The sequence below is a fragment of the Petromyzon marinus genome, chromosome 4 (assembly GCF_048934315.1).
Source record: "Petromyzon marinus isolate PM22_M1 ecotype Great Lakes invasive population chromosome 4, UKy_Petmar_22M1.pri1.0, whole genome shotgun sequence".
In the NCBI taxonomy this organism is placed as follows: domain Eukaryota; kingdom Metazoa; phylum Chordata; class Hyperoartia; order Petromyzontiformes; family Petromyzontidae; genus Petromyzon; species Petromyzon marinus.
The window spans coordinates 20,745,984-20,771,862 of record NC_133670.1 but is presented as its reverse complement, the minus strand read 5'-3'; the positions used below and the strand labels follow the sequence as shown (position 1 = coordinate 20,771,862).

General features: G+C 46.6%; 1 protein-coding gene across 2 annotated transcripts; it reads left to right on the top strand.

Moving 5' to 3' along the window:
• Positions 1–152: 152 nt before the first annotated feature.
• On the top strand, positions 153–24,596 carry LOC116938497 (nuclear factor erythroid 2-related factor 2-like). 2 transcript variants are annotated; one of them, XM_032945630.2, is made up of 5 exons: positions 153–553; positions 16,112–16,384; positions 19,901–19,996; positions 20,946–21,107; positions 21,332–24,596. In XM_032945630.2, exons 1-5 carry the CDS (start codon positions 512–514, stop codon positions 22,769–22,771), a joined length of 2,013 nt encoding a protein of 670 aa, XP_032801521.2. In that variant the 5' UTR covers positions 153–511; the 3' UTR covers positions 22,772–24,596. The 2 variants fall into 2 exon arrangements, with proteins under 2 accessions (XP_032801521.2, XP_032801522.2); XM_032945631.2 differs by lacking the exon at positions 153–553 and adding an exon at positions 14,144–14,248.
• The last annotated feature ends 1,283 nt before the right edge of the window (positions 24,597–25,879 follow it).

Here is a 25,879-nt window from a genome sequence, read left to right as displayed (position 1 = left end):
ATCGCAGTGGGAAATACAAATACGCACGCGCGTATGCGCAGTGGTGAATCTGATTTCCCGTCACGCGCTTCTCGCACGCGATCGCGGGGGTGGGGGAGGGAGGAGGGGGGTGAGCACGCGCTCGAGCCCCGCCCCTCGCCACCCCCACCGATGGGATGAGGAGCGGGGAGGGGGCTGATAGTCGAACCAGCGGTGAGAGAGTTTTGGTGTTGGTCGTGGGGGGAGTTGTTGAAACACTGAGAGACGACGTCGAGAGAGACACGGCAGGCACAGGCAGACACACACACATAGACACGCGCACGTTCGTCTAGAGAGACAAGGCCCCCCCGCCAGAGAGAGAGGGAGAGGAGAGAGAGAGAGCGGCTGACTTGCGGTGACGAAGCGAGAGAGATATTTCGACCAGCGGAAGCGCAGGAGGGGACGTGGAGTTCGCTTCTCAGGCGGAGGACAAGCCGGAGACAGGGGGTGGTGGTGGGGGTGTCTCAACCCGGGGACTCCCGGCCTGAAGAAGATGATGATGATGGAGACGCTGGGACACGGCGACTCGCAACAGGTACTGTGTCGTGTGGGTTATACGTATTGATCGAGGCAGAGGTGCTGGGACATGGTACGCAGATAGGGGTATGGGGCAGGTCTGGGGCATGGACAGGGGGCACGGAGAGTGGACCTGGTAGGGGGCGTGGGCATCTCGGATGTATTGGGGTCAGGCAGGGACAATCGGGCAGGAAAGGGCAGTACATAGGGCATGGCGGTGATAACAATAGGCGGCAGGGACACGGCTCTTGTAATGCCACACATGTTGGAAGACGTGAGCCTACCAGATCGATGTGCACAGTTGAAGCTCACGGAGCAATTGCTCCATAATCTTCATAGCCTCATTATTACATCCCATGTTGTGGGCCTGACTGTTGTCAGCAGCTCAATGATGTACGTTGGAAAGTCACTTTGAATGTCATCATAGTTTAGAGCATGCACCACCGTCGGAAGACGTTTGTGTGTGAAGGTGGCGATGGTGTAGCTTAGAGTGGGGAGCGGTGGTGTAGCGGTTAGCGCGCTGCGCTATGAACCTGGCGACCCGGGTTCGATTCCCGCTCACGGCCAACACCGGTGACGATTATCTGAAACCGGTCCTGGGCCTCCCCTAGGTCGACTCAGCCTCAAATGAGTACCTGGTGCGGTGGATAAAAACATTGCCACTGGGGAGACTAAGGCGGTCGGGCGTGGTGCTGGCCACCCACCCCCTCGTGTACCGTTCCTACAGTCTGTTAAGGCTGTATTGGGGATCTTTGTCTTTGTTGTCCGTGCAGGTCTGTACTTGGTCGGGCCGTGGTAGGAGTGGGTTTTGACAGGTCATAGGGCAAGTCACCGCTTGACACTTGGTCGATTCAACTTTTTTCTCATGCTGTGTTGTCCAGAACACAGTTGGAACTTTGCCATTCCACGCTCAACATGTGTGTGCGGTGTGTGCGGTTTTAGCTTTACGCGTTAAATGATGACCGTGAAGAACGCTTTTATAGTGAACTGACTCCAGAGTAGGTACTGTTAAACGTGTCTGGGTTCAGCCAGCAGTGAGAAATCTGCGTGATGTAAAGTCGCGTGTCCTTCGCGTGCGGTTTACGTAACGAAGCATTACGCTTCCCGGCGGTTAAATAAGTGTATAGTAGCATTCTTTTCTGCTTTGTTTTTAGAGTGTTTAAAAGGTGATGATAGGTCGCTGTGCTTGAACTATATTTACGGTAAGCGCCTGTGCCGAACAAAGCCTGTGAAGCGTAACAACATCAGGTAATTTGCTCAGGTTTCCAATGAAGTTCGGAAAACATTCCTCGAAATTATCGCAATTGTGAAATCACAGTACGGCACTAACTATAAGACGTGTTAATTGATGGGATAAAGTATTTACAGTACAACGTACTGACGGAAATAGTGGCAGCAGTCAACATTTCCGCATTTAAATAGATATATATTTTTAAAATCTGTTTCTGCTCAAACAAGCGTTTAGTTATCGTGCTCATTGACAAACCCAAGCTCGTGGTGGAAAATCCACATTCCTATGGCGTGCTTAGTGTATTGATAGGGCAAGCACTACTGCTGAATAGTATGGGGGTTCAATTTGGTAACTTGTCGGAGCGAAATGGTATATAGCATAGGTAAGCCACTATTCAGCCCGAGACAATTGAACATACTGTCTGGTACCCTTTGACGTCATACATCTCCTGTTGTGAATGTGCCTGTATTTTCTTCTTAATTTCCTGAAAAGTGTCAAGTGGGAATGTCACCAAACGTCGAAACTCGCGCGGTTTATGTTGGTGTGGCAAACTCCTGGCCATAGTGATGAGTACAGCTGCTGTTTCAAGCGACTTGCTATGCAGTCTCTCCCCCAGATGGCCTTCGCTCTAAATGTCGTCATGTGGGTCCCGTGATGGCTCCACAAAGGGCGACATTCACGGGGCCTGAGTGCGATTGCTTTGGGGGTTCTGACAATCCACTCGTATCGGGGGCGTGGGTATGGAAATCGTGGTAACGGGGCAGCAGTGGTAGTAATGTGCGTAGTGGTACGAACCCCGGCAACCAGAGTTCGATCGTCACTCACGGCCAACACCGGTGAGAAATATATGAACCGGGTGCTGGCCCTCCCCTAGGTCGACCCAGCCACAAATAAATACCCGGTGCGATGTGTAAACATTGCTACAAGGGGGACAAAGGCGGCCGGGCGTGGTGCTGGCCACCAATCCCCATCGCGTACCGTTCGGCCTGCATAAGTGCTCGCTAACAGCACTTGCCCCAACAGCATGTTAAGGCTATGCGGGGGATCTTTGTCTTTGTGCGCGCATATATTTATTTTGGATCTGTCTGTGCCGCTGAAATGGCGGTCCTTGTTGATTTTCGTCCAGTGCATGAGTGGAGAGAGCCACCACTGATCGTTGTCAAATCTATGCATCGAAATTCGCCAACTTGTAACAACAATGCCCAACTTAGCTTTTGGATAAACAAGGCGATCGATAATGCCACATACACCCAGTCACACAGTTGCGTTTATTCCTCACTCTGTCTCTCCCTCCTCCATCCTCAAATGCACGCTCACGACTGTATTTGCAACAAACAAAAAATGCCCCTTTTTGTTCGTTGCACGTGGTTACATTTTAGTGAACACGATCATACGTGATGTTATTATCCAGCGGTGTACGATGTCCAAATGGAAATGCAAGTCACGGCGGGGGACGTCGGGGGGTATTCGGACGCACGCACACCGCCGTGCTTTATTTGGCCACTCGTTGTGGGGGAGAGAAAAAAAAACGAAGTTAGCACGAAACGAATGTGGATTTTGTCAGACAGCAATCGGAGCTTCACGGAACGAGGAGGAGGAGGATGAGTGCAGTACAGTTGGGAGTGTCGCGGTCATTTTAATGCTCGAAATGACCCGAGGGTAAAATAGCTGGTAGCACACTCCTCTGCTGAACCCTCCTCCCTATTGCACACACGACACTCCACTCTCTCTCACCAGAGTTGCGTGCAGAGGCGAAGGTCACGCGTTGCGTCACAACTAGGGCGCAGCTGACAGGCACATCCAGATAACGCGCACACACACACTCACCGCAGGCATACTCTACTTTTTTTTAGGTGGGATGTACACACACGTGAGTCCGTGGCAGGTCTGCCTAAGAGCTTTCACTTGTATTGCCCCTTAGTGCCTGACTTCAATTTTTTTTAAAGGCAATGCCGTTAAAGTCCGTTCAAGCTCCTCGAGCTATTGGATTGTGATCGTGCTGGGATGCCGAGTTTGTGATCGCAGCACGAGATTGCTGCGTTCGTTTAAGGAGAAGAGGCAGCTTGCGACAGACTCGCTGTGGAACCCACATGCGTGCATTCCGACTGCTGTAATTGTGCACAGCACACTTAGGTCTTTCACATGTTGGATGAGAGAAACCACGTGACACGCCGCAACCCATATACTTTTTTTTAGGGACCGTTTATTTTTCCAAGCATTTCCATTGCTACAATTATTATAATTTGTTTTACCCAGAGACGTCCACTCCTTTAAATGGGAACATGTTTACTGGAGAACATTATTGTGGGCATAACTCAAAAATGTGGTCACAATTCTGGAGATATACAGTATGCCAAAAAAAACGAATGTCTTTGTGCATGTGTGTATCATCGTCATCGCCCATGATCACTCCACTGCCAGATGAAGGCCTGTATGTGTAGACCAGCATAGTAAAACGCCTCCTCGCATTATCTCTTGCTGCTGTGCACCCCTGGGTGGGATGATGAAATGTAGATACAGTACAGTGTCGAGATAAGAGGAATGCTTAGGTTTTCTTTCTCGTTATTTGCTGTTCAGGCGGCACATTGTGAATTCGCATTGAGTTTGGTCATTCACGTTGGATTATCGTAGACTTTTATGTATTCATGTGACAGCACAGTGTGCAAGCTGGTGATTCAAATAATCCGGAATGAACCCCGATGTCATCGAATCTCAGAAGCTAAGCAGGTGTGAGCCTGGGCAATGCTTGAATGTGTGACCACCATGTTAAACAGGTTGTGTTATTGTTATAGGTAAGCAGGCAAAAGGTTGGCTGCAAAATATATTTTTTGTACCGTAATTAAACGCTCCCTCCCCATCCACGTTTCCCACCTTCACCAATCCGTATTGACCAGCCTGGTGAAGTATGGTCAAATAACTCCCACTACCCACATGGCATGGTAAGGCCCTCATCCAGCAGTGGATTAATAAAGGTCTCTGCGTGTACGTTGTATGCATACTCTTGTGACGGATAACAACTCTACAGATAATTCGCCAAACATTGTTGTTGATTGCTCTGCCTAATCCTCTTGGTCACGCTGTTAAAGTATTTACTTAAGAATGCCCCACTAAATCTTAAGCTTTTGTCAGCATGGTCCAGTTTTTGAATGATGAGCTTTCTGCTTGTGGGAGGAAGACACCGTACCCAGTACAACCCACACAGACGAGGGGAGAACGCTACAAAAAAAATCCGCACGGACAGGTTTACTGGCCTTCCGTAGGTATAAAATGTATAAGGATTACTTCACATATACAGTGAGGGAAAAAGTATTTGATTTGTACGTTTGCCCACTAACAAAGAAATTATCAGTCTATAATTTTAATGGTAGGTTTAATTGAACAGTGAGAGACAGAATAACAACAACAAAGTCCAAAAAACGCATGTCAAAAATGTTATAAATTGATTTGCATTTTAATAAGGGAAATAGGTATTTGACCCCTCTGCAAAACATGACTTAGTACTTGGTGGTAAAACCCTTGTTGGCAATCACAGAGATCAGACGTTTCTTGTAATTGGCCACCAGGTTTGCACACATCTCAGGAGGGATTTTATCTCACTCCTCTTTGCAGATCTTCTCCAAGTCATTAAGGTTTCGAGGCTGACATTTGGCAACTCGAACCTTCAGCTCCATCCACAGATTTTCTATGGGATTAAGGTCTGGAGACTGGCTAGGCCACTCCAGGACCTTAATGTGCTTCTTCTTGAGCCACTCCTTTGTTGCCTTGGCCGTGTGTTTTGGGTCATTGTCATGCTGGAATATCCATCCACGACCCATTTTCAATGCCCTGGCTGATGGAAGGAGGTTCTCACCCAAAATTTGACGGTACATGGCCCCGTCCATTGTCCCTTTGATGCGGTGAAGCTGTCCTGTCCCATTAGCAGAAAAACACCCACAAAGCATAATGTTTCCACCTCCGTGTTTGACGGTGGGGATGGTGTTATTGGGGTCATAGGCAGCATTCCTCCTCCAAACACGGCGAGTTGAGTTGATGCCAAAGAGCTCCATTTTGGTCTCATCTGACCACAACACTTTCACCCAGTTGTCCGCTGAATGATTCAGATGTTCATTGGCAAACTTCAGACGGGCATGTATATGTGCTTTATTGAGCAGGGGGGATCTTGTGGGCACTGCAGGATTTCAGTCCTTCACGGCGTAGTGTGTTAACAATTGTTTTCTTGGTAACTATGGTCCCAGCTGCCTTGAGATCATTGACAAGATCCTCCCGTGTAGTTCTGGGCTGATTCCTCACTGTTCTCATGATCATTGCAACTCCACGAGGCGAGATCTTGCATGGAGCGCCAGGCCGAGGGAGACAGTTCTTTTGTGTTTTTTTTCATTTGCGAATAATCGCACCAACTGTTGTCACCTTCTCAACAAGCTGCTTGGCAATGGTCTTTTAGCCCATTCCAGCCTTGTGTAGGTCTACAATCTTGTCCCTGACATCCTTGGAGAGCTCTTTGGTCTTGGCCATGGTGGAGAGTTTGGAATCTGATTGATTGCTTCTGTGAACAGGTGTCTTTTATACAGGTAACAAGCTGAGATTAGGAGCACTCCCTTTAAGAGTGTGCTCCTAATCTCAGCTCGTTACCTGTATAATAGACACCTGGGAGCCAGAAATCTTTCTGATTGAGAGGGGGTCAAATACTTATTTCCCTCATTAAAATGCAAATCAATTTTTGATATGCGTTTTTCCGGATATTGTTGTTGTTATTCTGTCTCTCACTGTTCAAATAAACCTACCATTAAAATTATAGACTGATCATATCTTTGTCAGTGGGCAAACGTACAAAATCAGCAGGGGATCAAATACTTTTTCCCTCACTGTAGCTCCCGCATGCGAGCTGATCTGGAGCTGATCTGGAGCTGATCTGGAGCTGATCTGGAGCTGATCTGGAGCTGGAAGACTTTGCTGTTTTTTCCAGGATTTTTTTCTGTTGCGTGTAGTCACTTTAAGATGTTTTCTTGTTCATGTTTTTGTTTTGTTGCGGTTGCACCCGAGTCAAGAGCCGCATGGCTGACAGGGTTATACCTAATAAATGAAACTGAAATTAAACTGAATCCCTCCGTCTCCTCGGTGCAAGTCCTTTCGTATGCCTTTTCCCGCTTTGGCTGCCACTCCGTCATGAGTTTCAACCACCGGCCGTCATCACCTCTCACGACATATCCTGCCCAAATTCACTTGCCTAAAGATTCAACGTTATGTCTGTGACTTGTGTTCCTCTTTCTGTCGCCCAGTGTGTAACTTAAGCATGCGTATCTCTGTGCGCTTTTCAGCTTTAGTTTCACGTTCTCTGTCAGTGTCCACGTTTCTTTCTTTAGGCACATTGGTATGCTGCTTTTTATGATCAAGTTCAGTTTCCAAAACAACTTCAACCTATTGTTGTCTGCCTCACTTTGATCCCAGGTCCGTTTGAAATAACTGCCCTCGGGATACATACTATGGTGCGTTTTCCACTCCATTCAACGTACAGCATAATATTAAATTGTTTAGCGAGATTGATGCACGTGCCTATATTTTTTGTATTTGTCTTTAGTGCAACTTTGGCGGCTGGCTTCCTGGATTAATTTCTTCAATCATTTTATTTCCTGGAGTTAATTTCCACGTCATCAGGAAATCAGTAGATGGATCATTGGGAGCAAAACTGAATATTGAGAGGTTAACGCACTACCGACCACACAAAATATCGGTGAGATTCCGGATTTTTCAAAATGAATTTTAATTTCAATTACGCCAAGCCTTTGTAGATGATTGAAAATCGTTTGATGTCATTCAAGCGGTCACACAACAAGGCGTGAATACACACACGATTGAAGCGTCCGCTAAAAACCATTTGCCAATATGAAACAGCCACGCCGAGATTGTACACGTTACAGTACAGCGATTTAATGCATATTAGAAGGGGAGTCTGACCGGCAGACACAAGTTACTTACAGTTAAATTCGAGAAAAAGTATTTACGAAAATTGTCTTGGAGAAATATAAACATATGCACATATGGATGAAACCGTAGCGATCTTATTGTACGTGGTGTATTCCACGCAGTATTTGACGCAAATGTTCTTGCAATTCCCGCACCACCGATTAGCACGGTTGGCTACGTACGGTGCGAACGAAGTTCATATCCGCTTTACGGGCAGAAACAAACGGAAAAAACCCTCCTGTAGTTCCCCCTACGCAGTTCACACGAGTGAGTTGTGGCCGGGTTGTTTCAGGTCACGGCTCTGGAGCTTTCTGTGTAATTGAGCGCCCGCCCTTGATCGTAAACACACTTTTCCTGTTGCCAAGCCTCCATTTTCGAGTAGTTTCCCCTCCACATGCGGTAAACGATTCAACTTTTCGTCAATTTTTTTCACGGAATGCTCAAGCGAATGAGGGCAGAGGGGGGGGGGAGAAGGGATACCGTTTGAGCTGTTAAAACCGCCTCGTATAAATATGTATTTTAAACTCTTAACGGCCGAAAATCTGTTGATTTACAGCTGTGTGTGTTGTGGATGGGGGGGGGTGTCATGTTTTATGCAGCTAGCCTGCTACCTGATATTACCCAACACCTTCCCTACTCCCCTTTCTCATCTCATCACAGATGTGTCAATGTGAGGAACAACTGCAGCGGCAAGTGTGTACGCTTAAACGAAGAGCACATGGCATGGGTCACATTTCCTTTAGTGGCGACTTGGTTCGCACATTATTGGTGCTGCCTCAAGTTTGTAGGCATGCATGAGTGTGCTTTGGCAATCCACTGCTAGGTGTGAAGGCTCCGTCGCACCGTGTCAGCAACGGTGGTTATTTGACCGTACTTCACCGTGTTGGCCCGGACAAATGTTGGTGGATATCCCCCCGTCACTGACGTGAGCCGGAGCCGGGAAATAATCTCAGATGGCCGGGTTTGTAGCACGGTGCGCCGACCAATGCACCGGCCCTCATGTATTGTATCAATACATTTTCGGTTTGACTTGATACCACATTTGGCTTTGAATTTTATGAGTAACTTAAATCGATGCCAATGACTTGTACAGCCTGTACTCAGGATGGCCCAGATGTCTTGTGACCCCCCCCCCCCATTTTATTCTCTAAAACTTAGAAATATTTTTTTTAAAGTAAGGTTTATTTAAAATAGAATAAAATATATAACAGAAAAAAAATGTCGGGGGTCAATTAATGGGGGTGGGGGGGGTCACAATACATCTGGACCACCCTCTGTAACAAGGGCAGAACTGTTGGGCCTCTGCGGCTGGTGATCATCAGACCATAATAGTTTCTCACCCTCGCAGTGCGTGCTTTGCATTGTGCGTGAGAGAATAGGTTCCTTGTGACTTGTGAAAATTATACGCAAATGAAACACGGATTGGACAAAGAAGCGAGAGAGAGAGAGAAAAAAGAAAAGCGAATGAGAAGATGAAAATGAAACTAATAATTGACTCTTGAATCGAATGGTGACCCAGGATCATGACAAGTCATTGAATTTCTGAGGGGATGGGGAGGGCATTGAATTGTGACATTTTTATTCAAAGATATAATTGATAGAAAACATGAGCCATGACTATAGGAGACTTTCACAAAGGTTTTTTTAAACATAATGTAAAGTACTGTATTCATCTAAACAGTAGTGCTCATGACTTTGGTTGTGCTTCTGTGATAAAACCAAAAAAACGTAGCAAGTAAAAACAATGCTTTGTCTTGCAAGAGGACATTGTATGCAAATACTACTGAACAAGATAATGCCAAGATGTTATTTTGACTGGGTCACACACACACACTGTTGATATGTGTCGCCATGTTTATAGTACCATACCACACAAGCCGCATTGGAGACCTCTAGACAACAAGATCAGATAGGCGACATACCAGCAGGAAAAGGTGGCCATCGTGAGCTGTTATTTGTTCTGCGCTAAATCTTCCATCATGTTTATACCTGCCAGATCCTGCCGAAAGCACGCTAGGGGTGGAATTGGGATATTCTAACAAGCAATATTTCTCATTTCTCCAAACCGAATGCGGAGAGCAGTGTTTTTGAAAATGTTTTGGCCGCGTGGACCGCTCAGCCGATGCAAACATTTTCTGCAGACCACCCAGCCCCCCATCCCTAATGACAAAACGCATTTACTTCTCTCTCTCAATACCACTAATATAAAACTATTACTATTATGGGAACATAAACAATTGTAACCCAGCTATGTTTTTTAGGAGGGGGGGGGAGCATTTAGATCTTAGGGTTAGGGTATTTTAATCTGGGTGGTTTACCTAACTTAATTTTTTAATGCAATGTCATGAGTAAAACAAGGTAATTGGCATCATGGCCCCGAGGGCCACCTGGATGACCGTCTGTGGACCACACTCTTCAGAGCCGCTGGCGTAGAAAAAATACTCAGACGCGTTAACTTCATTTTGTATTGCTGTAGAATATGAAGTGTGCATTAACGAGAACATGTTGAGATATGATACTACACAGTTTAGAACGATGTGACTCATACTGCCATTCGTAATGAACTCCTCCATCAACCTATCTGCTGGCTCATGTAAAACCTGCATTCAGGAACCTGGCAGGTAGAACCACCCAGTATGACAATGTTCAGTTTTTTCCAGGGTGAGTTACTCTTTCGGCTCTTGTAGTTTATGTGATTTCCCCGTAATCATCTCCCAATTATCAGAGTTCAGCAGTGTTGATGGAGGTAGGTAATTTAATTCCTAAGTGAACAAATCAACTGGGTTCTTTCGATAAATGTAATTCGATGTGGTTCCATATCCTTTTTTTACATGTAAAATATAGAACAGAAAGCAGGTCAAAGGTCGAGAGACAACGTCACTCATTTGAGATGGTGACCAAGATGTGTGCATACAGTACAGTATAGTGTGTAACGTACAGTATATGCTGTAGAGTACGGTGAATGCACACAAACCCTTCACATGACCTCTTAAACCACACTAATTAGCCGCAATGGGACCATTTCATGGCGAGGGGTATTTATGGAACGCTGCATATTTTCCATACTTAACAGGAACATAGTGTACGCATTTGCAGAAATATTCTCCACAGCGTTTTTGATTTTTCAAAGTGTCATTTTGAACATTCTTTAGTCAAAACTGCTTTTGTTAAATTACTATACGATACTGAAATGACAGTATTATTATTTCAGTATTGTTATGGTCTTATTATTTTGCCCTCTAACAAATAATGGTAGGTCTGTGTTAAACTTGATGTATTGTGAATTGGCATTGTGTTAAATATTCCACGCAGTGTTTTACTAAATGAACGCTAAAAATTAGGGTATGTGTAAAAATTGTGCACACAGGAATACAATTGGGTCAGTGCAGCTTGGAGGGCATTTCTACAGGCAGCTTCATGATGCCCTTGCCTCCCAGTGGCAAGGTAATTCACAAAGGCCATATGGCAGGTTAAGTGCTTTGGGTTAACTATTCAATATTTTTGTTAAAGTTCAGAAAGCTCTGGTCGGGATTAAACTTTTTTAATGTTTTGGTGGTGTTATTAACGGCAGTGTTCAATCACACACAGACACACCTGCATATTCATCTCCACTCGTGTGCACCTACCACAATTACCGTGCTTCTGGTAGACCTTGCGTCTCTTGTTAATACCTCCGATTAGCACGGTTGGCTACTTACGGTGCCAAAGAAGTTCAACATCCATACATACAATACGGGTTATATTTGATAAAGAGTAGTAAGGGTGCATGCATATGGTAAGTGTCCAGGTGTTGCACTGCTTTATCGAGCTCAGATCTGTTAACAGCCCAGAGCCAGTGCCGGAAACTACACATCCCTATGATTGGGGCCAGTTTCTTCACAGAACAATCACTATTGACATCCCACAATTTGGAATAAATACAGTAATAATCATATTGCTCTCCGACAGATAATGGGCAGAGTTAACTCGCACTCGTGAGTTGAACTCACACAGTCTTCTGATTGGTGGTCAGTACACTGAGCCATGAATCCTGGGGTGAGCAATAACTAAGTAGTGCCTGGGCACTTGCCTTCACCAACCTAAATTTACCCGTGTGGTGAAGTATGGTCAAACAACCCCCTTTGCCGACATAGTGGGGGGGGGGGGGGGGGGGGTAGACATTCATAAGTAGTGGATTGACAAATACAGTACTGTAAAACAAACGTGTCATCTTCTCATTGTAAATGGAGCACTCTGCTCCAGCACCAGGGTAGAATAATGTTATTGTCGAATTGTTGAAAAGAATTAGGAAAAACAAATATTTAACAAACGAAATCTCTCCGGGAGAGTTATTAACAGCAGTCTTCATACCTATTCAGGAGGGACTGCCACCGTGCCTCAGTGTGTTTAAGGGGCAACAGTTAAGAGATATATATTTTTTATGGATTGCTTGAAAAGGCCCTTCCATGCCGCACTGGTTGTGTGAGAACAAGCAGCGCCTTCTTGGGGTTGTGGTCCCCCCCCCCCCGTGTGGTCACGAGCCGAACCAGCATGTGCTGGAATAATTTGTCTCTCCCCTTCCACCCACCCACCTCCATGCCCTATTTTGTACCAAATCATTTGACTCTCCCCTGCCACCCACCCACCCACCATGCCCTATTTCGTACCATTTTCGTACCAATTCATCTCATGGCAACCATCGCCAGGGTTAGGACATTGAGACCGAGTTAGGCTTTGTTGGTTAAAAGCCCTCTTTCACAAATCAGACTTTGCAATTTAACCGAAGGATAATATTTGTCTCTCCCCCCACCCACCTCACGCCTCGCAACACACACAGGAAGCATCTGTCGCAGCAATAGCCACCGATGTATTGTGCATTTATTAATATTGTTAGTGGCGTATGAAGAAAAAAATAAGAATAGTTTTTTTACCCTTTCTGTCAATAAAGCAGCAGATGTTAAGATGTTCAAACACCAAAATATAAACCTTTTGCAAGGAATCAAGTTCGCATTAAACCACACGGTACTTGTGGTGAACATGCAAACAAATATGCTCAGATAATATATGCGTTGTCTTTGAAACTGATTCGCCTACATCTTAACGCCTGTTTTATTGCCAGAGGTTAAAACCTATTCGTGTTTTTCCATACTTTTATACTGGTTAAAAACAGGGCCCCATGTTGTTAGCGACGTCTTTCAAGGGTGGGAAAAACCCGATATTTTTTGCCCGACAAATCGGGTTATTGGTTTTAATGGAATTAAACCCGATTTTGCCGATTAAAACCTGGTTTTATTATCGGCGTCTCGTGCACACTTCAATCCTGCTCCTCGTCGTCGTCGTCCGCCGCCGCGTCGTCTTCGTCGTCGCTCTCGCCGCTGGACTCGGTGTTGTCGTCGTCGGGCGTGGGGTAGTCGTAGAACGCGTTGAGGTTCGACTCGATGAAGACGAGCTTCTCGACTCGTGTTGGGCGCCAGGCTGTTCCTCAACTTGGAATGGATAGATCCCATCGTCGAGAAGTTTCGCTCAGACGCAGCAGCAGCGGTCGACGTGGCCATGCCGCCGTGCGCGTCACTCACGCGCGTGGCGGCTGAGCCCGGGCCCTGGCCCGAACGCCGCTAATGGGTGGTCCGGTTTTATATAAAAACCGATTAAAACCCGAATGAATTAAACCGGGCCGTGCCAGCCTTGATGTCTTTACGAAATCGTCTCTAGGCATTGCGAGGACAGACTTCGTGGTGGGTAGAAACCTACTAAACACTGCTTGGCTAAAACACGGACCTGTTGGTACAGAGGTGAGTTACATTATAGGGGCGAAAGTCTGATTTTGCGGCAATGTTGATAACAAAGGCATGGCGAGCATAAAGCGTGCGATCGAGAAGGTGCCGGTGTTTGTTGTGCAACGTGCACTGGCAGAGAGCACTTAGCGATTGGTCAGGTGTACTGTGCAGGTTGTTGCTTACACGGAAGCATCAATCATTCATTGTAACCGATTTTGTGTTTGTCATCGGTGATAAAATATGAGCCTAAAACAAAATCTGTCTGTCGCCACCCCCCCCCCCCCCCAAGTCTACAAACGTCGCTGTTTTTTTTTGCCCGAGTCGGGTTTCACCCTGCAAAGCCAGGCGGTGTGTGCATGCAGGTTCACGGGCAGCAGCAGCAGTAGCAGGATGGGGGGTGGGTTCATGCTGCGTTCGCATGGACACAAACACACACAAGCGGGGCAGCGACCACTCCCCGTTTGTGTCAACATTTACGAAATGGCTCTGCGGCAAAAGCTGTAAAGCGCACGCCGTCTATTTGCACTAATCCGCACGGAGGAGGCAGAGTTCTCGATAGTGAGGGTAGGTGGAGTGGTGGTGGTGGTGTTTGCCGGTCGCAGTGAGCGTCCACGCGTTATTGGGAGACCGCCCGCTCCTGAGCGAGAGACTGGGAGCGCTTTAAACTTTGCCCGTGCATTTTGAGCTGCGGGTTTTTTTTGGTTTTGCGGTCGCTCGTTTCGTGGCTTCCATGCGATTGACGCTCGCCTTGCCTCTTCGTGTCAACGTGAGTTCCCCCGCCGGCAATCGACACGCAACGCACTCTTTTTTTTGTATGGGCGTCGTCTATATTTGTGCATTGAACAGAATAATAAACATTCCCTTGGGTCTTTCGGTAAAGTCACGTAGATAGGTTGAAAGAAAATCACAAAAGTATTTTTGTTGTTGTTTTCTTTCAACCAAAGAATATGAATTTCTGCAGTCACCGAAAGCTTTAAGTCAAGGGGAACAAACGCGTCTGTTTTTAAGCAGAAACGTGTCGTCCTTGAGATAAAAACTGCATCGTGATACAAACGGCATTACGGTCGTTACATTGCACGTGCCGTACTTGGATAAAAAAAGCGAGCAACATAGGTTTAAGACGATTCCTGTTTCATTAGACCTCCTTTGCCAGCACCAAAATGTAATAATAATGCAAACAAAAAAAACATACGTTTTGACTGCAGGTATGTGGTTTAATGCAGACATGAATCCTCGTAAAAAGGTTTCAGTTTTGTTGCCAGAAAAAAAAGGGGAAAAGCCCTATTATTACGATTCCTGTTACTACATCAATTGTGTGATAAGTTATTTCTTTAAGATGGTACTTAATCTTGCCATAGCTTGGTCGTGCTTTCAAATCGGAATCTTTAATCCCAGCCGAACGTTTATTGTGTTTGTGTGCTGTGGTTCGGCAAATGTGCATTTAAATAATACATCTACCATCAGCCGTATTCATTCGACTGCTCGAGTAGAGTCTCCCTCAGCCATTGCTAACTCTCACAGGCTTGCAATGCAACATTCCATCGCGCACTTGAAGGTACGCTGATTTCATCACGCTATGGCTCTCTCTGCGTAGGAAGCCCTTCAAGGTGTGATCTGTTTCGTTTGGCTGCCACTCCCATCATTCACCTTGGCCACTGGCCATCATCTCTTGCAGTGATGTGCCCTGCCCAAGCCCAACTTTACCTTTCTTAACCGTCAATACGTCTCTGGCTTGGTGTGTTTTCTCTAATCGATGGACAATGGCGCTTTGTTTCGTGTTTAGTTTCCTGTCCTTTCACACACCTCTGATTAGCACGGTTGGCCACGTTCGGTGCGAAAGAAGTTCAACATGCATAATTAAATCGTTGAAAAGTGCACAAATAAGCATGGAGAGGTGCATGCTTAGAATTTAATTGGGAATATTAGTATCTACATAACTCGAGCCAAAGCCTATTTCAACGGTTAGTGACATCCAAATTGGTCAGCATTAAACTAACATTGGAAAGCGTTAAGGGTATGTATAGCTCTGCATCCAGCATCGTAACTGATGTAACTGCTGCTCTGTATCCTGTAATGTCCATATATAATAGTACCTATGTATGTATTTTTACTTCTTTCGCACAGTACATATCCAACTTTGCGGGCGAAGGACGGCAAACTAAACGTAATAACTAAACATAGCATTTATAAAGAAATGCATTTTCAATTTATATTTAAAAGTGCATCGTCTAGTGGCTTCCTATAATGGTAAGGAAGAGCGTTCGAATTCAAACTTTCACGGAGTTTCTGTTCCCCCTCCAATGTCGATCGACCGAATGTACCGGGTTCGCGTTTTAACGCAATACAAAAACAAATTCTGAACATAGGCCCTGCTGTGCTGAGCTAACCTGCCCGTGTCCCCAGTTCTAGACCAGGGGGTCGGCAACCCGCGGCTCCGGAGCCGCGCGCGGCTCTTTAAGGACTGCTCTGTGACGTAATTCATCAAGGGCCACCGTCTCCTATGTGGCATGCCTTGCGGCTATTGAAATAGAGATTTTTTTGTTTACTCAATTAAAAAAAACTGCTCTCCTTGTTCATTTTCGCTTTCCGTGTCGTCGCCCCCACCCACCCCTGCCCACCCCCACTCTAGATGGACCAAATAGAGATCCTGTGGAAGCAGGATGTGGACCTGGGCGCTGGGCGGGAGGTCTTCGACGTGGCGCTGCGCCGAAAGGAGCTGGAGCACGAGCTGTTCAAGAAGCGTGAGCACGAGCGCCTCGAGCAGGTGGCCTTCGAGGAGGAGAAGGCGCGGCTCGCCTGCTTCGAGGTGGACGGGGAGACGGGCGAGTACGTGCCCGTGCAGCGCGGGGGGAACCCGCCGCCCAAGCTCGAGGAAGAGTCCGCCTTGACGCGAGGGGTCAAGGTGAGGCCCGCACGTATGTGCGTGCGTGCGTGCTGCACGCTGCAGACGCTCACTCAATGTGTTGGCCCCCTCGTCCCTACATATGTTTGTATGTTTGATGTACAGTGAGGGAAAAAAGTATTTGATCCCCTGCTGATTTTGTACGTTTGCCCCTCTGACAAAGAAATGATCAGTCTATAATTTTAATGGTAGGTTTATTTGAACAGTGAGAGACAGAATAACAACAACAAAATCCAGAAAAACGCATGTCACAAATGTTATAAATTGATTTGCATTTTAATGAGGGAAATAAGTATTTGACCCCTCTGCAAAACATGACTTAGTACTTGGTGGCAAAACCCTTGTTGGCATTCACAGAGGTCAGACGTTTCTTTTAGTTGGCCACCAGGTTTGCACACATCTCAGGAGGGATTTTCTCCCACTCCTCTTTGCAGATCTTCTCCAAGTCATTAAGGTTTCGAGGCTGACGTTTGGCAACTCGAACCTTCAGCTCCCTCCACAGATTTTCTATGGGATTAAGGTCTGGAGACTGGCTAGGCCACTCCACGACCTTAATGTGCTTCTTCTTGAGCCACTCCTTTATTGCCTTGGCCGTGTGTTTTTGGTCATTGTCATGCTGTAATACCCATCCACGACCCATTTTCAATGCCCTGGCTGAGGGAAGGAGGTTCTCACCCAAGATTTGACGGTACATGGCCCCGTCCATCGTCCCTTTGATGCGGTGAAGTTTTCCTGTCCCCTGAGCAGAAAAACACCCCCAAAGCATAATGTTTCTACCTCCATGTTTGACGGTGGGGATGATGTTCTTGGGGTCATAGGCAGCATTCCTCCTCCTCCAAACACGGTGAATTAAGTTGATGCCAAAGAGCTTCATTTTGGTCTCATCTGACCACAACACTTTCACCCAGTTGTCCTCTGAATCATTCAGATGTTCATTGGCAAACTTCAGACGGGCATGTATATGTGCTTTCTTGAGAAGGGGGGCCTTTGCGGGTGCTGCAGGATTTCAGTCCTTCACGGCGTAGTGTGTTACCAATTGTTTTCTTGGTGACTATGGTCCCAGCTGCCTTGAGATAATTGGCAAGATCCTCCCGTGTAATTCTGGGCTGATTCCTCACCATTCTCATGATCATTGCAACTCCACGAGGTGAGATCTTGCATGGAGCCCCAGGCCGAGGGAGATTGACAGTTCTTTTGTGTTTCTTCCATTTACGAATAATCGCACCAACTGTTGTCACCTTCTCACTAAGGTGCTTGGCAGTGGTCTTGTAGCCCATTCCAGCCTTATGTAGGTCTACAATCTTGTCCCTGACATCCTTGGAGAGCTCTTTGGTCTTGGCCATGGTGGAGAGTTTGGAATCTGATTGATTGCTTCTGTGGACAGGTGTCTTTTAAACAGGTAATACGCTGAGATTAGGAGCATTCCCTTTAAGAGTGTGCTCCTAATCTCAGCTCGTTACCTGTATAAAAGACACCTGGGAGCCAGAAATCTTTCTGATTGAGAGGGGGTCAAATACTTATTTCCCTCATTAAAATGCAAATCAATTTATAACATTTTTGACATGCGTTTTTCTGGATGTTGTTGTTATTCTGTCTTTCACTGTTCAAATAAACCTACCATTAAAATTATAGACTGATCATTTCTTTGTCAGTGGGCAAACGTACAAAATCAGCAGGGGATCAAATACTTTTTTTCCCTCACTGTATGGGGCGCCCACGGTGGCGAGATGTTAAATAGCTCGCCTGGTATGCAGGAGGTCGTGGGTTCGATCCCGACCCCGACGCCTGCTGTATATTTGGGAGACTGCGTATTCACTCTCCCCCGTGGTCATGTGGATTTTTTTCTCCAGGTCCTCCAGTTTTTCCCTCCAGGTTGAGAATCATGCATTTGCGTTTAGAGTATTTGGCTGCTATAAATTTCCGCGTAATAAGCCACTTTGTCGAGCTATCATTTGTGGCCAGGTCGCTTTTTAAAACGAGCTACATAGTTCAGTGGGCCTTACCTGGTAAAATAATAAATAAATGCAGGTTGAGCTTCTTTCCCACAGTACAAAGCCAACCGTGCTAATCGGAGGTGCGGGACAGGGTGTGTTTTCGACTCTGCCACTTGGAACAAGCGTGGGCAATGTTTTCCTGACTGAAGGCCGAATAGGGCTATCAAATACATTCTTTTGGCGGAGCCACATATTAACATTAACCTTGGTCACTTCATATCACTGCAAGACACCCTGGCATTGACAGAAGCGAGTGAGCACGCTAACATTATAAACACACTGTTGTCAGGTCAAAGATATTCCCGTTGTAGTAGCCATTCCAAACAAGCCAAATGCTCTCTGTGACGGATAAATATTGTTTGTAGGCCGTTTCAAAGTGGTAGGCCTCATGTGACTACTCAGACTGTGTGAAGTGAAGTCGCTGCTGGGCTGTATCCGGTCCGAAGGCCATAAGTTACCCCCCACACCGCTCACTTAGATAAGCGTGGTGTGTGATTTATGAGCCTGATGTCACGATTCAATTAATGCTAAATTGTAGGTAAGCACATGTGCTTCATGCCACATCCCATGGGCTTTGACTCTGCATTCTGCCATGTCAGGGGCATACACACAGGATGGCCTTGTATGGAAATGAATTGTATCCACATGTCCCATTTTAGCAAGCCCTTTTTTATCTTTTTACTACGCAGTGGGAGGAAAATTGTAAAACTAAAATGCTTTCAAAGATTTACACGTTGGTGCAATAATATAAAAAAGAGTTTGACTCTTTAGAAAATACCTTATTTTCTTAGCTTGAGTTTTACAATGATACATAAACCTGTCAAGGTGCTTTGTGAAAACATGTTTCGACGAAGACGCAAACGTGTGCATTTGCATTTTCGTCCTTTGAATAACAACATTCCCTGCAAATTACATCTGCTGTGTCTATCTCTGCATCAAAAAAAATGTTTTGGTCCATCTTAATTATCTCCCAGCAGCAGCAGCAGCATGATCATCATGCTAACCCAGTGTAGAATTATTTACTTTGTGAGTCAGAAGTGCAAACCAAAGCACTCAAATGCACTGAGGTGGGACCAAAGTTTCCACATGGAAGATGTTTGCACAAAGCCATGAGTAAACAGCTGTCACCATACCAATTTTGTAACTCTTTGCGTGATTATAAAAGACTGCACATATTTCAATGAGACTCTCTTAAAAGGAAAAACTAAACTAAACTCTGTCTTATTTTACCAGGTAAGGCACGCTTAAGCTATGTAGCTCTTTTTAAGAAGCGACCTGGACACAAATAATACCTCAACGAAGTGGCTTATCACGTGGACATGTGTAGCAACAGTCAAATACTCTAAATGCATGTTTTAAAATGTGACCACCGTATATAATAGGCGACTAATAGGCGACGTTTATGGCAATGGCCCTTCTTCATATAGGGCGCATAAAGAGATTAGGAAATAGTTGAGGATGGTTGTTTGAACAGTGAAGATGATCAAAGTTAATACGTTCTGTCCCGTGTTTCTCTGTGCAGGATTCTGCAATACCAGGAGGCGAACAGGCACCACTCAGCTTTGACGAGTGCTTGAAGATTCTGGAAGAAAACTTCAACTTTGACACCACTCCTGAGGTGAGGGAGCGAAGTGGGCAATTGTTGGATGGTGTGTTCCATGGTTTGGCTTTTGATATTCACAGTCGCCCTGTGGAGAATGCTGTTCATCTTCCACCAGTGTAGCATCAGCTCACACGCTCAGAATATCCGCTGCCCGTATCCCTCAAACGGGCTCACCGACCTCGCCATCGGCACAGAACAATGCTAATAACCCTGCCATATGAAGCAAGAAGCACAGTTCTTGTGCCAATATTTCCACAGAAGCTAAGTCCCGCAGAAAGACAAATAGGGGTTTGGCAGCAATAGCAGGACTGTAATTTCCTTCCTGTCATGCTAATTTAATTGGACAAAGAACCTCCCACGAGTAATCAAGCCAGTGTCCTCCAGTGCACCGTTATTTGACATGGACATGTCTGAAACCACGAATGGATTACACACTGTACAGATGTAAGTCCTCCTCCACAAACCCAGCGCGCAATTTACGCGGGCGCTCACGCATTCCAACAACTAATGAGACATTGACCATGCAAACGTCACAATTGTCGAGAATGACAAGCGCCCAGAGACGGAACCATCCATTACGGAGATGGAACAGCAAAATCTCCTCGTGGGAAAGTGCTATAGTGGATTCTTATATTACAAGACCATGAGAGACGATGATAGCTTGGGGAGGCCTTGTCCCAGTATAGCCGATGGTGATAGTGGACTGTCCCTTGCATGTATGTGTTTACATACACAAACTCATTTTACACACATTCTTTAGAACTGATTTTTGTGTTTAGTTTGTTGTCCTTCCCCCGCACCTCCGAGTGGCACGGTTAGCTACCTATGCTTGCGAAAGAAGTTTAGCATTAGTATGTAGCCAACCGTGCCGATTTTAAAGTCAGGTCTCTACAGTTGACACTGTAACTGACCGGCTCCTGGGTGACCCCCCCCCCCCCCCCCCCCCATGTCCACACACACATAGGTTCCTGCTCTCCCTGATGTCACGGGCCCCATGGCGATGGGCGAACCTGTGCCATGCGTGCCAGTGCTGGCCCCGGACAAAATGGCTGCTCCGCCTGCCCAATGCCAACCGCTCGACCTGGAGCAGCGGTGGCAGGAGATCCTCTCGCTACCAGACTTCCAGGTGAGTTTGGTGGTGCGTGCTCACTCTATCCGCCCACAGCGAGGACGTTTTCACAGGTGTGTTTGCCTTTGTGGTTAGGGAAATGATCACCCTCACATTGCACCCTTTTCCAAACGTGCATTTGACCTAAAGCATTTGCAAATGGCTAAAATCAATACCGAAACCCAGAAAAGTACATTACATACAGGCTGTCTTAATTTCTGTATTTGTGTTGTTCATTTAAGGTTTTGGACATGCATGTGGTTGATCTCGAACCTTCGCTCTACGCTGGCATAGAAAGCCAGCCAGCCTTGGATGTTCTGGAGAACTGCCCGGCACTCTGCTGTGATAGCACTGCCACTGCAGTTCCTGCACAGGACTTTAACTCCACGTACGACACAATGGGCAGCAACTTGCCCAACGCAGAAAATTCCTGCCCTGCATTTTACAGTCTCGAGCAGGTTAGCACATCACATATTTACCCACCGTTCGACTCTGGCATGCTCCTACCATCCATTCCGTCAACTTATGCCCCCGTCAGCAATGCCGCAGTCCAAGCCAGCAACAATTTAGCACACAGTGAGTTAAATGAATTACTAGGGTCCACAGTCCTTACCAGCCTTGGTTCAGTGGAAGTCCCCATCGATTCAGAAGCTAATTATTGCGGTATGGATCTGCCAGAAAGTAAATATGGAATCGTGAAGGTAACGGCAGGGAACAGCAGAATTCCACTGAATCTCCCTCCACGGGAAAGCATCCCTGGAAGTAGCGACGTGGGTAAAATAGAGATTTTCAGACCCAGCAGCAGCTTCCTAGCGTTTGAGTCGACGGCCGCTCTTGATGAGCACGACTCAGACTCTGGGATGTCCACGGGCTCGAGCCCTCACGGCTCTCACGGCTCACACTACCAAGCCCTATTCAGGGACGAGGATGACGAGTTCAGTGATGAAGATGATCTGGATGAAATGGAAAGTGTCAGCGGAGAGAGGCACACGTACAGCCAGGAGGAAGACGGGTCGGCTTTTCTAGACGAGGCACATTACAGCTCCTCGTCGCCAGGGAACGACGAGAAGCAGCGGCGTAATCCGAGCGGCAAGAAGTCAAAGCTGAGCCGCTCCGACCCCGCAGCCAGCGACGGCTCCGCAAAGCGCCCGGTTGCGCGGGACAAAAGCGGCTGCTACCCAACCTCGAAGGGCGGCGGCCGCCTGTCGCGCGACGAGCGCAAAGCCCAGTCCCTGAAGATCCCCTTCTCGGTGGCCGACATAGTCAACCTCCCCGTGGACGACTTTGTCGGCCTGCTGTCGCGGCACCAGCTCAACGACTCGCAGCTGGCCCTGGTGCGCGACATCCGCCGGCGGGGCAAGAACAAGGTGGCGGCGCAGAACTGCCGCAAGCGCAAGATGGAGGGCCTCTCGTCGCTCGAGGGCGAGCTGGACGGCCTGCTGGGCGAGCGCGAGCGGCTCAAACGCGAGCGGGACCAGCTGAGTTCGGGCCTCGCCTCGGTGCGCCAGGGCCTGGAGCAGATGCAGCGGCAGGTGTTCGAGTCGCTGCGCGACGATGCCGGGCAGCCGTACTCGCCGTCCAAGTACTTCCTCGAGTACGCCAGCAACGGCACCATCTTCCTCGTGCCCAGGCACCCGAGCCACGTCGTCCGGCCCGTGGAAGCGCTCAGAGTGCAGAAGTAGAGTTCTTAGTTGCTCACTCGCCGTTATATATAAAACAAAAACTATACTGCTGAAGAGTGCTTAAAGCGTAGCTGCTTGTCGTCACACAAACCGACGTCGTCTATATACCGACAATGTTCAGTTTTCCCTTTTACTGCAGTGCTTAATGATGTTGGATAAGTGATTGTAAGTGTGTTTTGTACGAGCTGATGTGTCGATAAGAACCCGGTACGGGTGAAGAGATTGTGTAGGTCAACTTTAGAATATCGTATCGCATCATGTGCGAACATGAAAAAGAGGTCCAAGTTCAGACATCACCAAAAACAAGTTTGACCCCCCTGTCCTGTGGTGTTCTGTGCGACCGCACGAGTCACTGTACAGATAGGGTCAACAGGGTTAGCGTGTACTGATCTTCCATAAGGAGGATGAAGCCAATATACAAATACCACGTTGCACAGCTAATCGTGTTATGATGGCAATTGTTGCAAGAGTTCATGTTGGTGACTTCCAAGTTGCCATCCTTGTGCAACTTGTAGTTGAGGCTGCAAAGGGTTCAGTAATCAAGTTCCTCAGCCTAAACGCGTGCCACTCACAGTTATGAGAGTCAACACAAGCGTTTGTCCACTGCTTATTTGCTAAAATGGCAACATGTGGACTTCTGCTGAAGAACACTGTGGATTTAAATAGCATCAAAGTATACGTCCTTAAAATTTTTAACTGCCTTCTATAACAAATGTCTGTGCCTTTAGTGTAATCGAAATTAAACTGGTTTGGCTTGCTCATCCTTTCAATCGGATCATGTTTTGGAACTTAAGGTCTAAGATTAACAGATTTGTGTTCACAATTAAGTTTTAACGTTTTTGTTTTATTTATGTTATACTTGATCACAAATCAGCATCTGTGGTGGACCAACTGGGTCTGTGATTTTTTTAAACTCTACTTAAGTGCCAGTAGTTGTATTCCTCTGGAGTCTAAAGCATGCTTTTATTTTATTGGGGGCATGGCCAGGAGGGTCTGTCAAGAATGAGCAAGAAAGGGAAGCGTCAGTCTACACACTCGAGGCTTTTGGTGCAAAATGCCAAGATGTGCACATAATGTATGTTGAACTTCTTTTTCACCGTACGTAGCCAACCGTGCTAATCTGAGCTGCGGGGGGAAGGACAACACACTAAACACACAAAAAAACACTTATATCATTAAATGAGTTTTCAATTTAGATTTAAAATTGGTGAGCTCCAGTTGCTTCCTAATATCGGAAGGAAGAAGAGCGTTCCAGACGGCCGCAGCAGAAGCGCGTCTGAAAGCGCGCGATGCAGCGAACGTTCTTGGTCGATGGCTAGCCAAAAGGCGCTGCTGCGAGGATGATCGGAGTTTGCGTGATGATGGTTTATGCACCTTGCAGCAACCTCCAGAGGCTCGCAGAACACAGTGTAGTCAGATGCACATGGGTTTTTTGCTGGCTGGCTGTGCCCTCCTACATGTAGAAAGCTCTTAAGTCGTTTTTGTGTTGCGTTTAATTCTCATTGTTAATCTTTTTTTTTCTATGCGGTGGTGTTTAAGTTTGCCGTAGACATGTTAATGTTTGGTTAAGGCTTCTTCTTGTACGGTGATTCCATGCATTACAATAAAGTCACACAGTTATAAAAACGTGTGTTACCAACATTCGATTTCGATAGTTTTTTTACAGGTTTTGTTGCGCATATATTTTGTACTAAAATGGCAGATTAATTCGCGTGATTTTTTTACACAAAATTGCATAGAGTCAAAGCATTTAACCCCAGGTTTAAGGAGTACATTATTCCCTCGTGTGCTATGTATTTCTTTATTAAATATGTCTATCTCTCGGCGTATTGTCTTGCGTCTGGTTTTGGGCTGCACACTGCACAATATAACGCCGATATTTTGGAAACGATGCGGCAGGGACGGACCAGCAGCATGGCAGTCTGGGCAGGACTAACCTGGTGCAGACAGATAATAGTTCCTAGCGACAAACAACTTGCTGTGCAAAAACAACCGGGCACCGCTGCAAAACAACCCCAAAGATCCCCCCCCCCCGTGTAGCCTTAACAGACTTTGGGGGCACCACCTATGAAGGCCGGAACGGTACACGAGGGGGTGGATGGCCAGCACCACGCCCGACCGCCTTTGTCTCCCCGGTGGCGATGTTTACTACACACCGCACCAGGTGCACAAGCGAGCCCGCGTGCAAAAAAATAGCCACTGCACGAGGCAGTTCGCGTGTCGCATTCTCAAAAGTGGAGAACAGCAGCACAAATACTTGGACAAGTCGTTATGCTCGTTTATCGTGGGTAGGTAGCATTAACCCCGTCACTTGCAGCCCTGCGAGAGGCACGGAGTAAGGTCGCCTCTGATATTTTTCAGAGTAGCAGGGCATCGATGATTGCATTGTGCATCGTGGGTCACGTCAAGAAAAATGGCCATTTTCACTTTGTGAGTTCGGAATTTCTCGACTTTATTTTAACGGCACAGAAACCAGCTAAACCGGAATGAGCATTACAAAAGGAGACACTTGAACGTACCTTTTATAGGCACCTGCTGAATACGCCAATGTTTGCAAAAGAAACGTACAGGTTTGAACCGGTGTAGATGTCATTCAATCGAGCACGAGCCCCTCTTCGTGTCGCACGCACCACCTCCGCTCGTGTTCCTGGAGCGAATGCTGCGTTCGGGAAAGAGCACACCGGTTTTAGGGCTGCTGCTGACATTGCCTCTGTACTTGTGCAATGAAAACAGTAAGAGTGGGCTTTATTTTGCCTATCTGGCAATAAAACGGGCGGTAAGATGGTGTAAAGGTGCCCAGAGAAGGTCCCACTAGATTTAACTGCTCAACCCGAGCTATTAATGTTTTTTTTTAAATACCAGCATTACCTTGAAACTGTTTGCCTTTTGGTGTTCTCTAGTCTATCACTGGCGAGGCAAGGCCATAAAGAAGGCTGTATCCGGTGCAGGCCAATTAGTTTCAAAGACGATATATTAAAGCCTGTTTGTTTGCATGTTTTGCCACAAGTACGTGTGGTAAATGCAGACTTGATGCATTGCAATAACTATCGATTTGGTGTTTGAACAGTTTAACATGTTTTATTGCCAGAAATGGTTAAGGCTATTTTT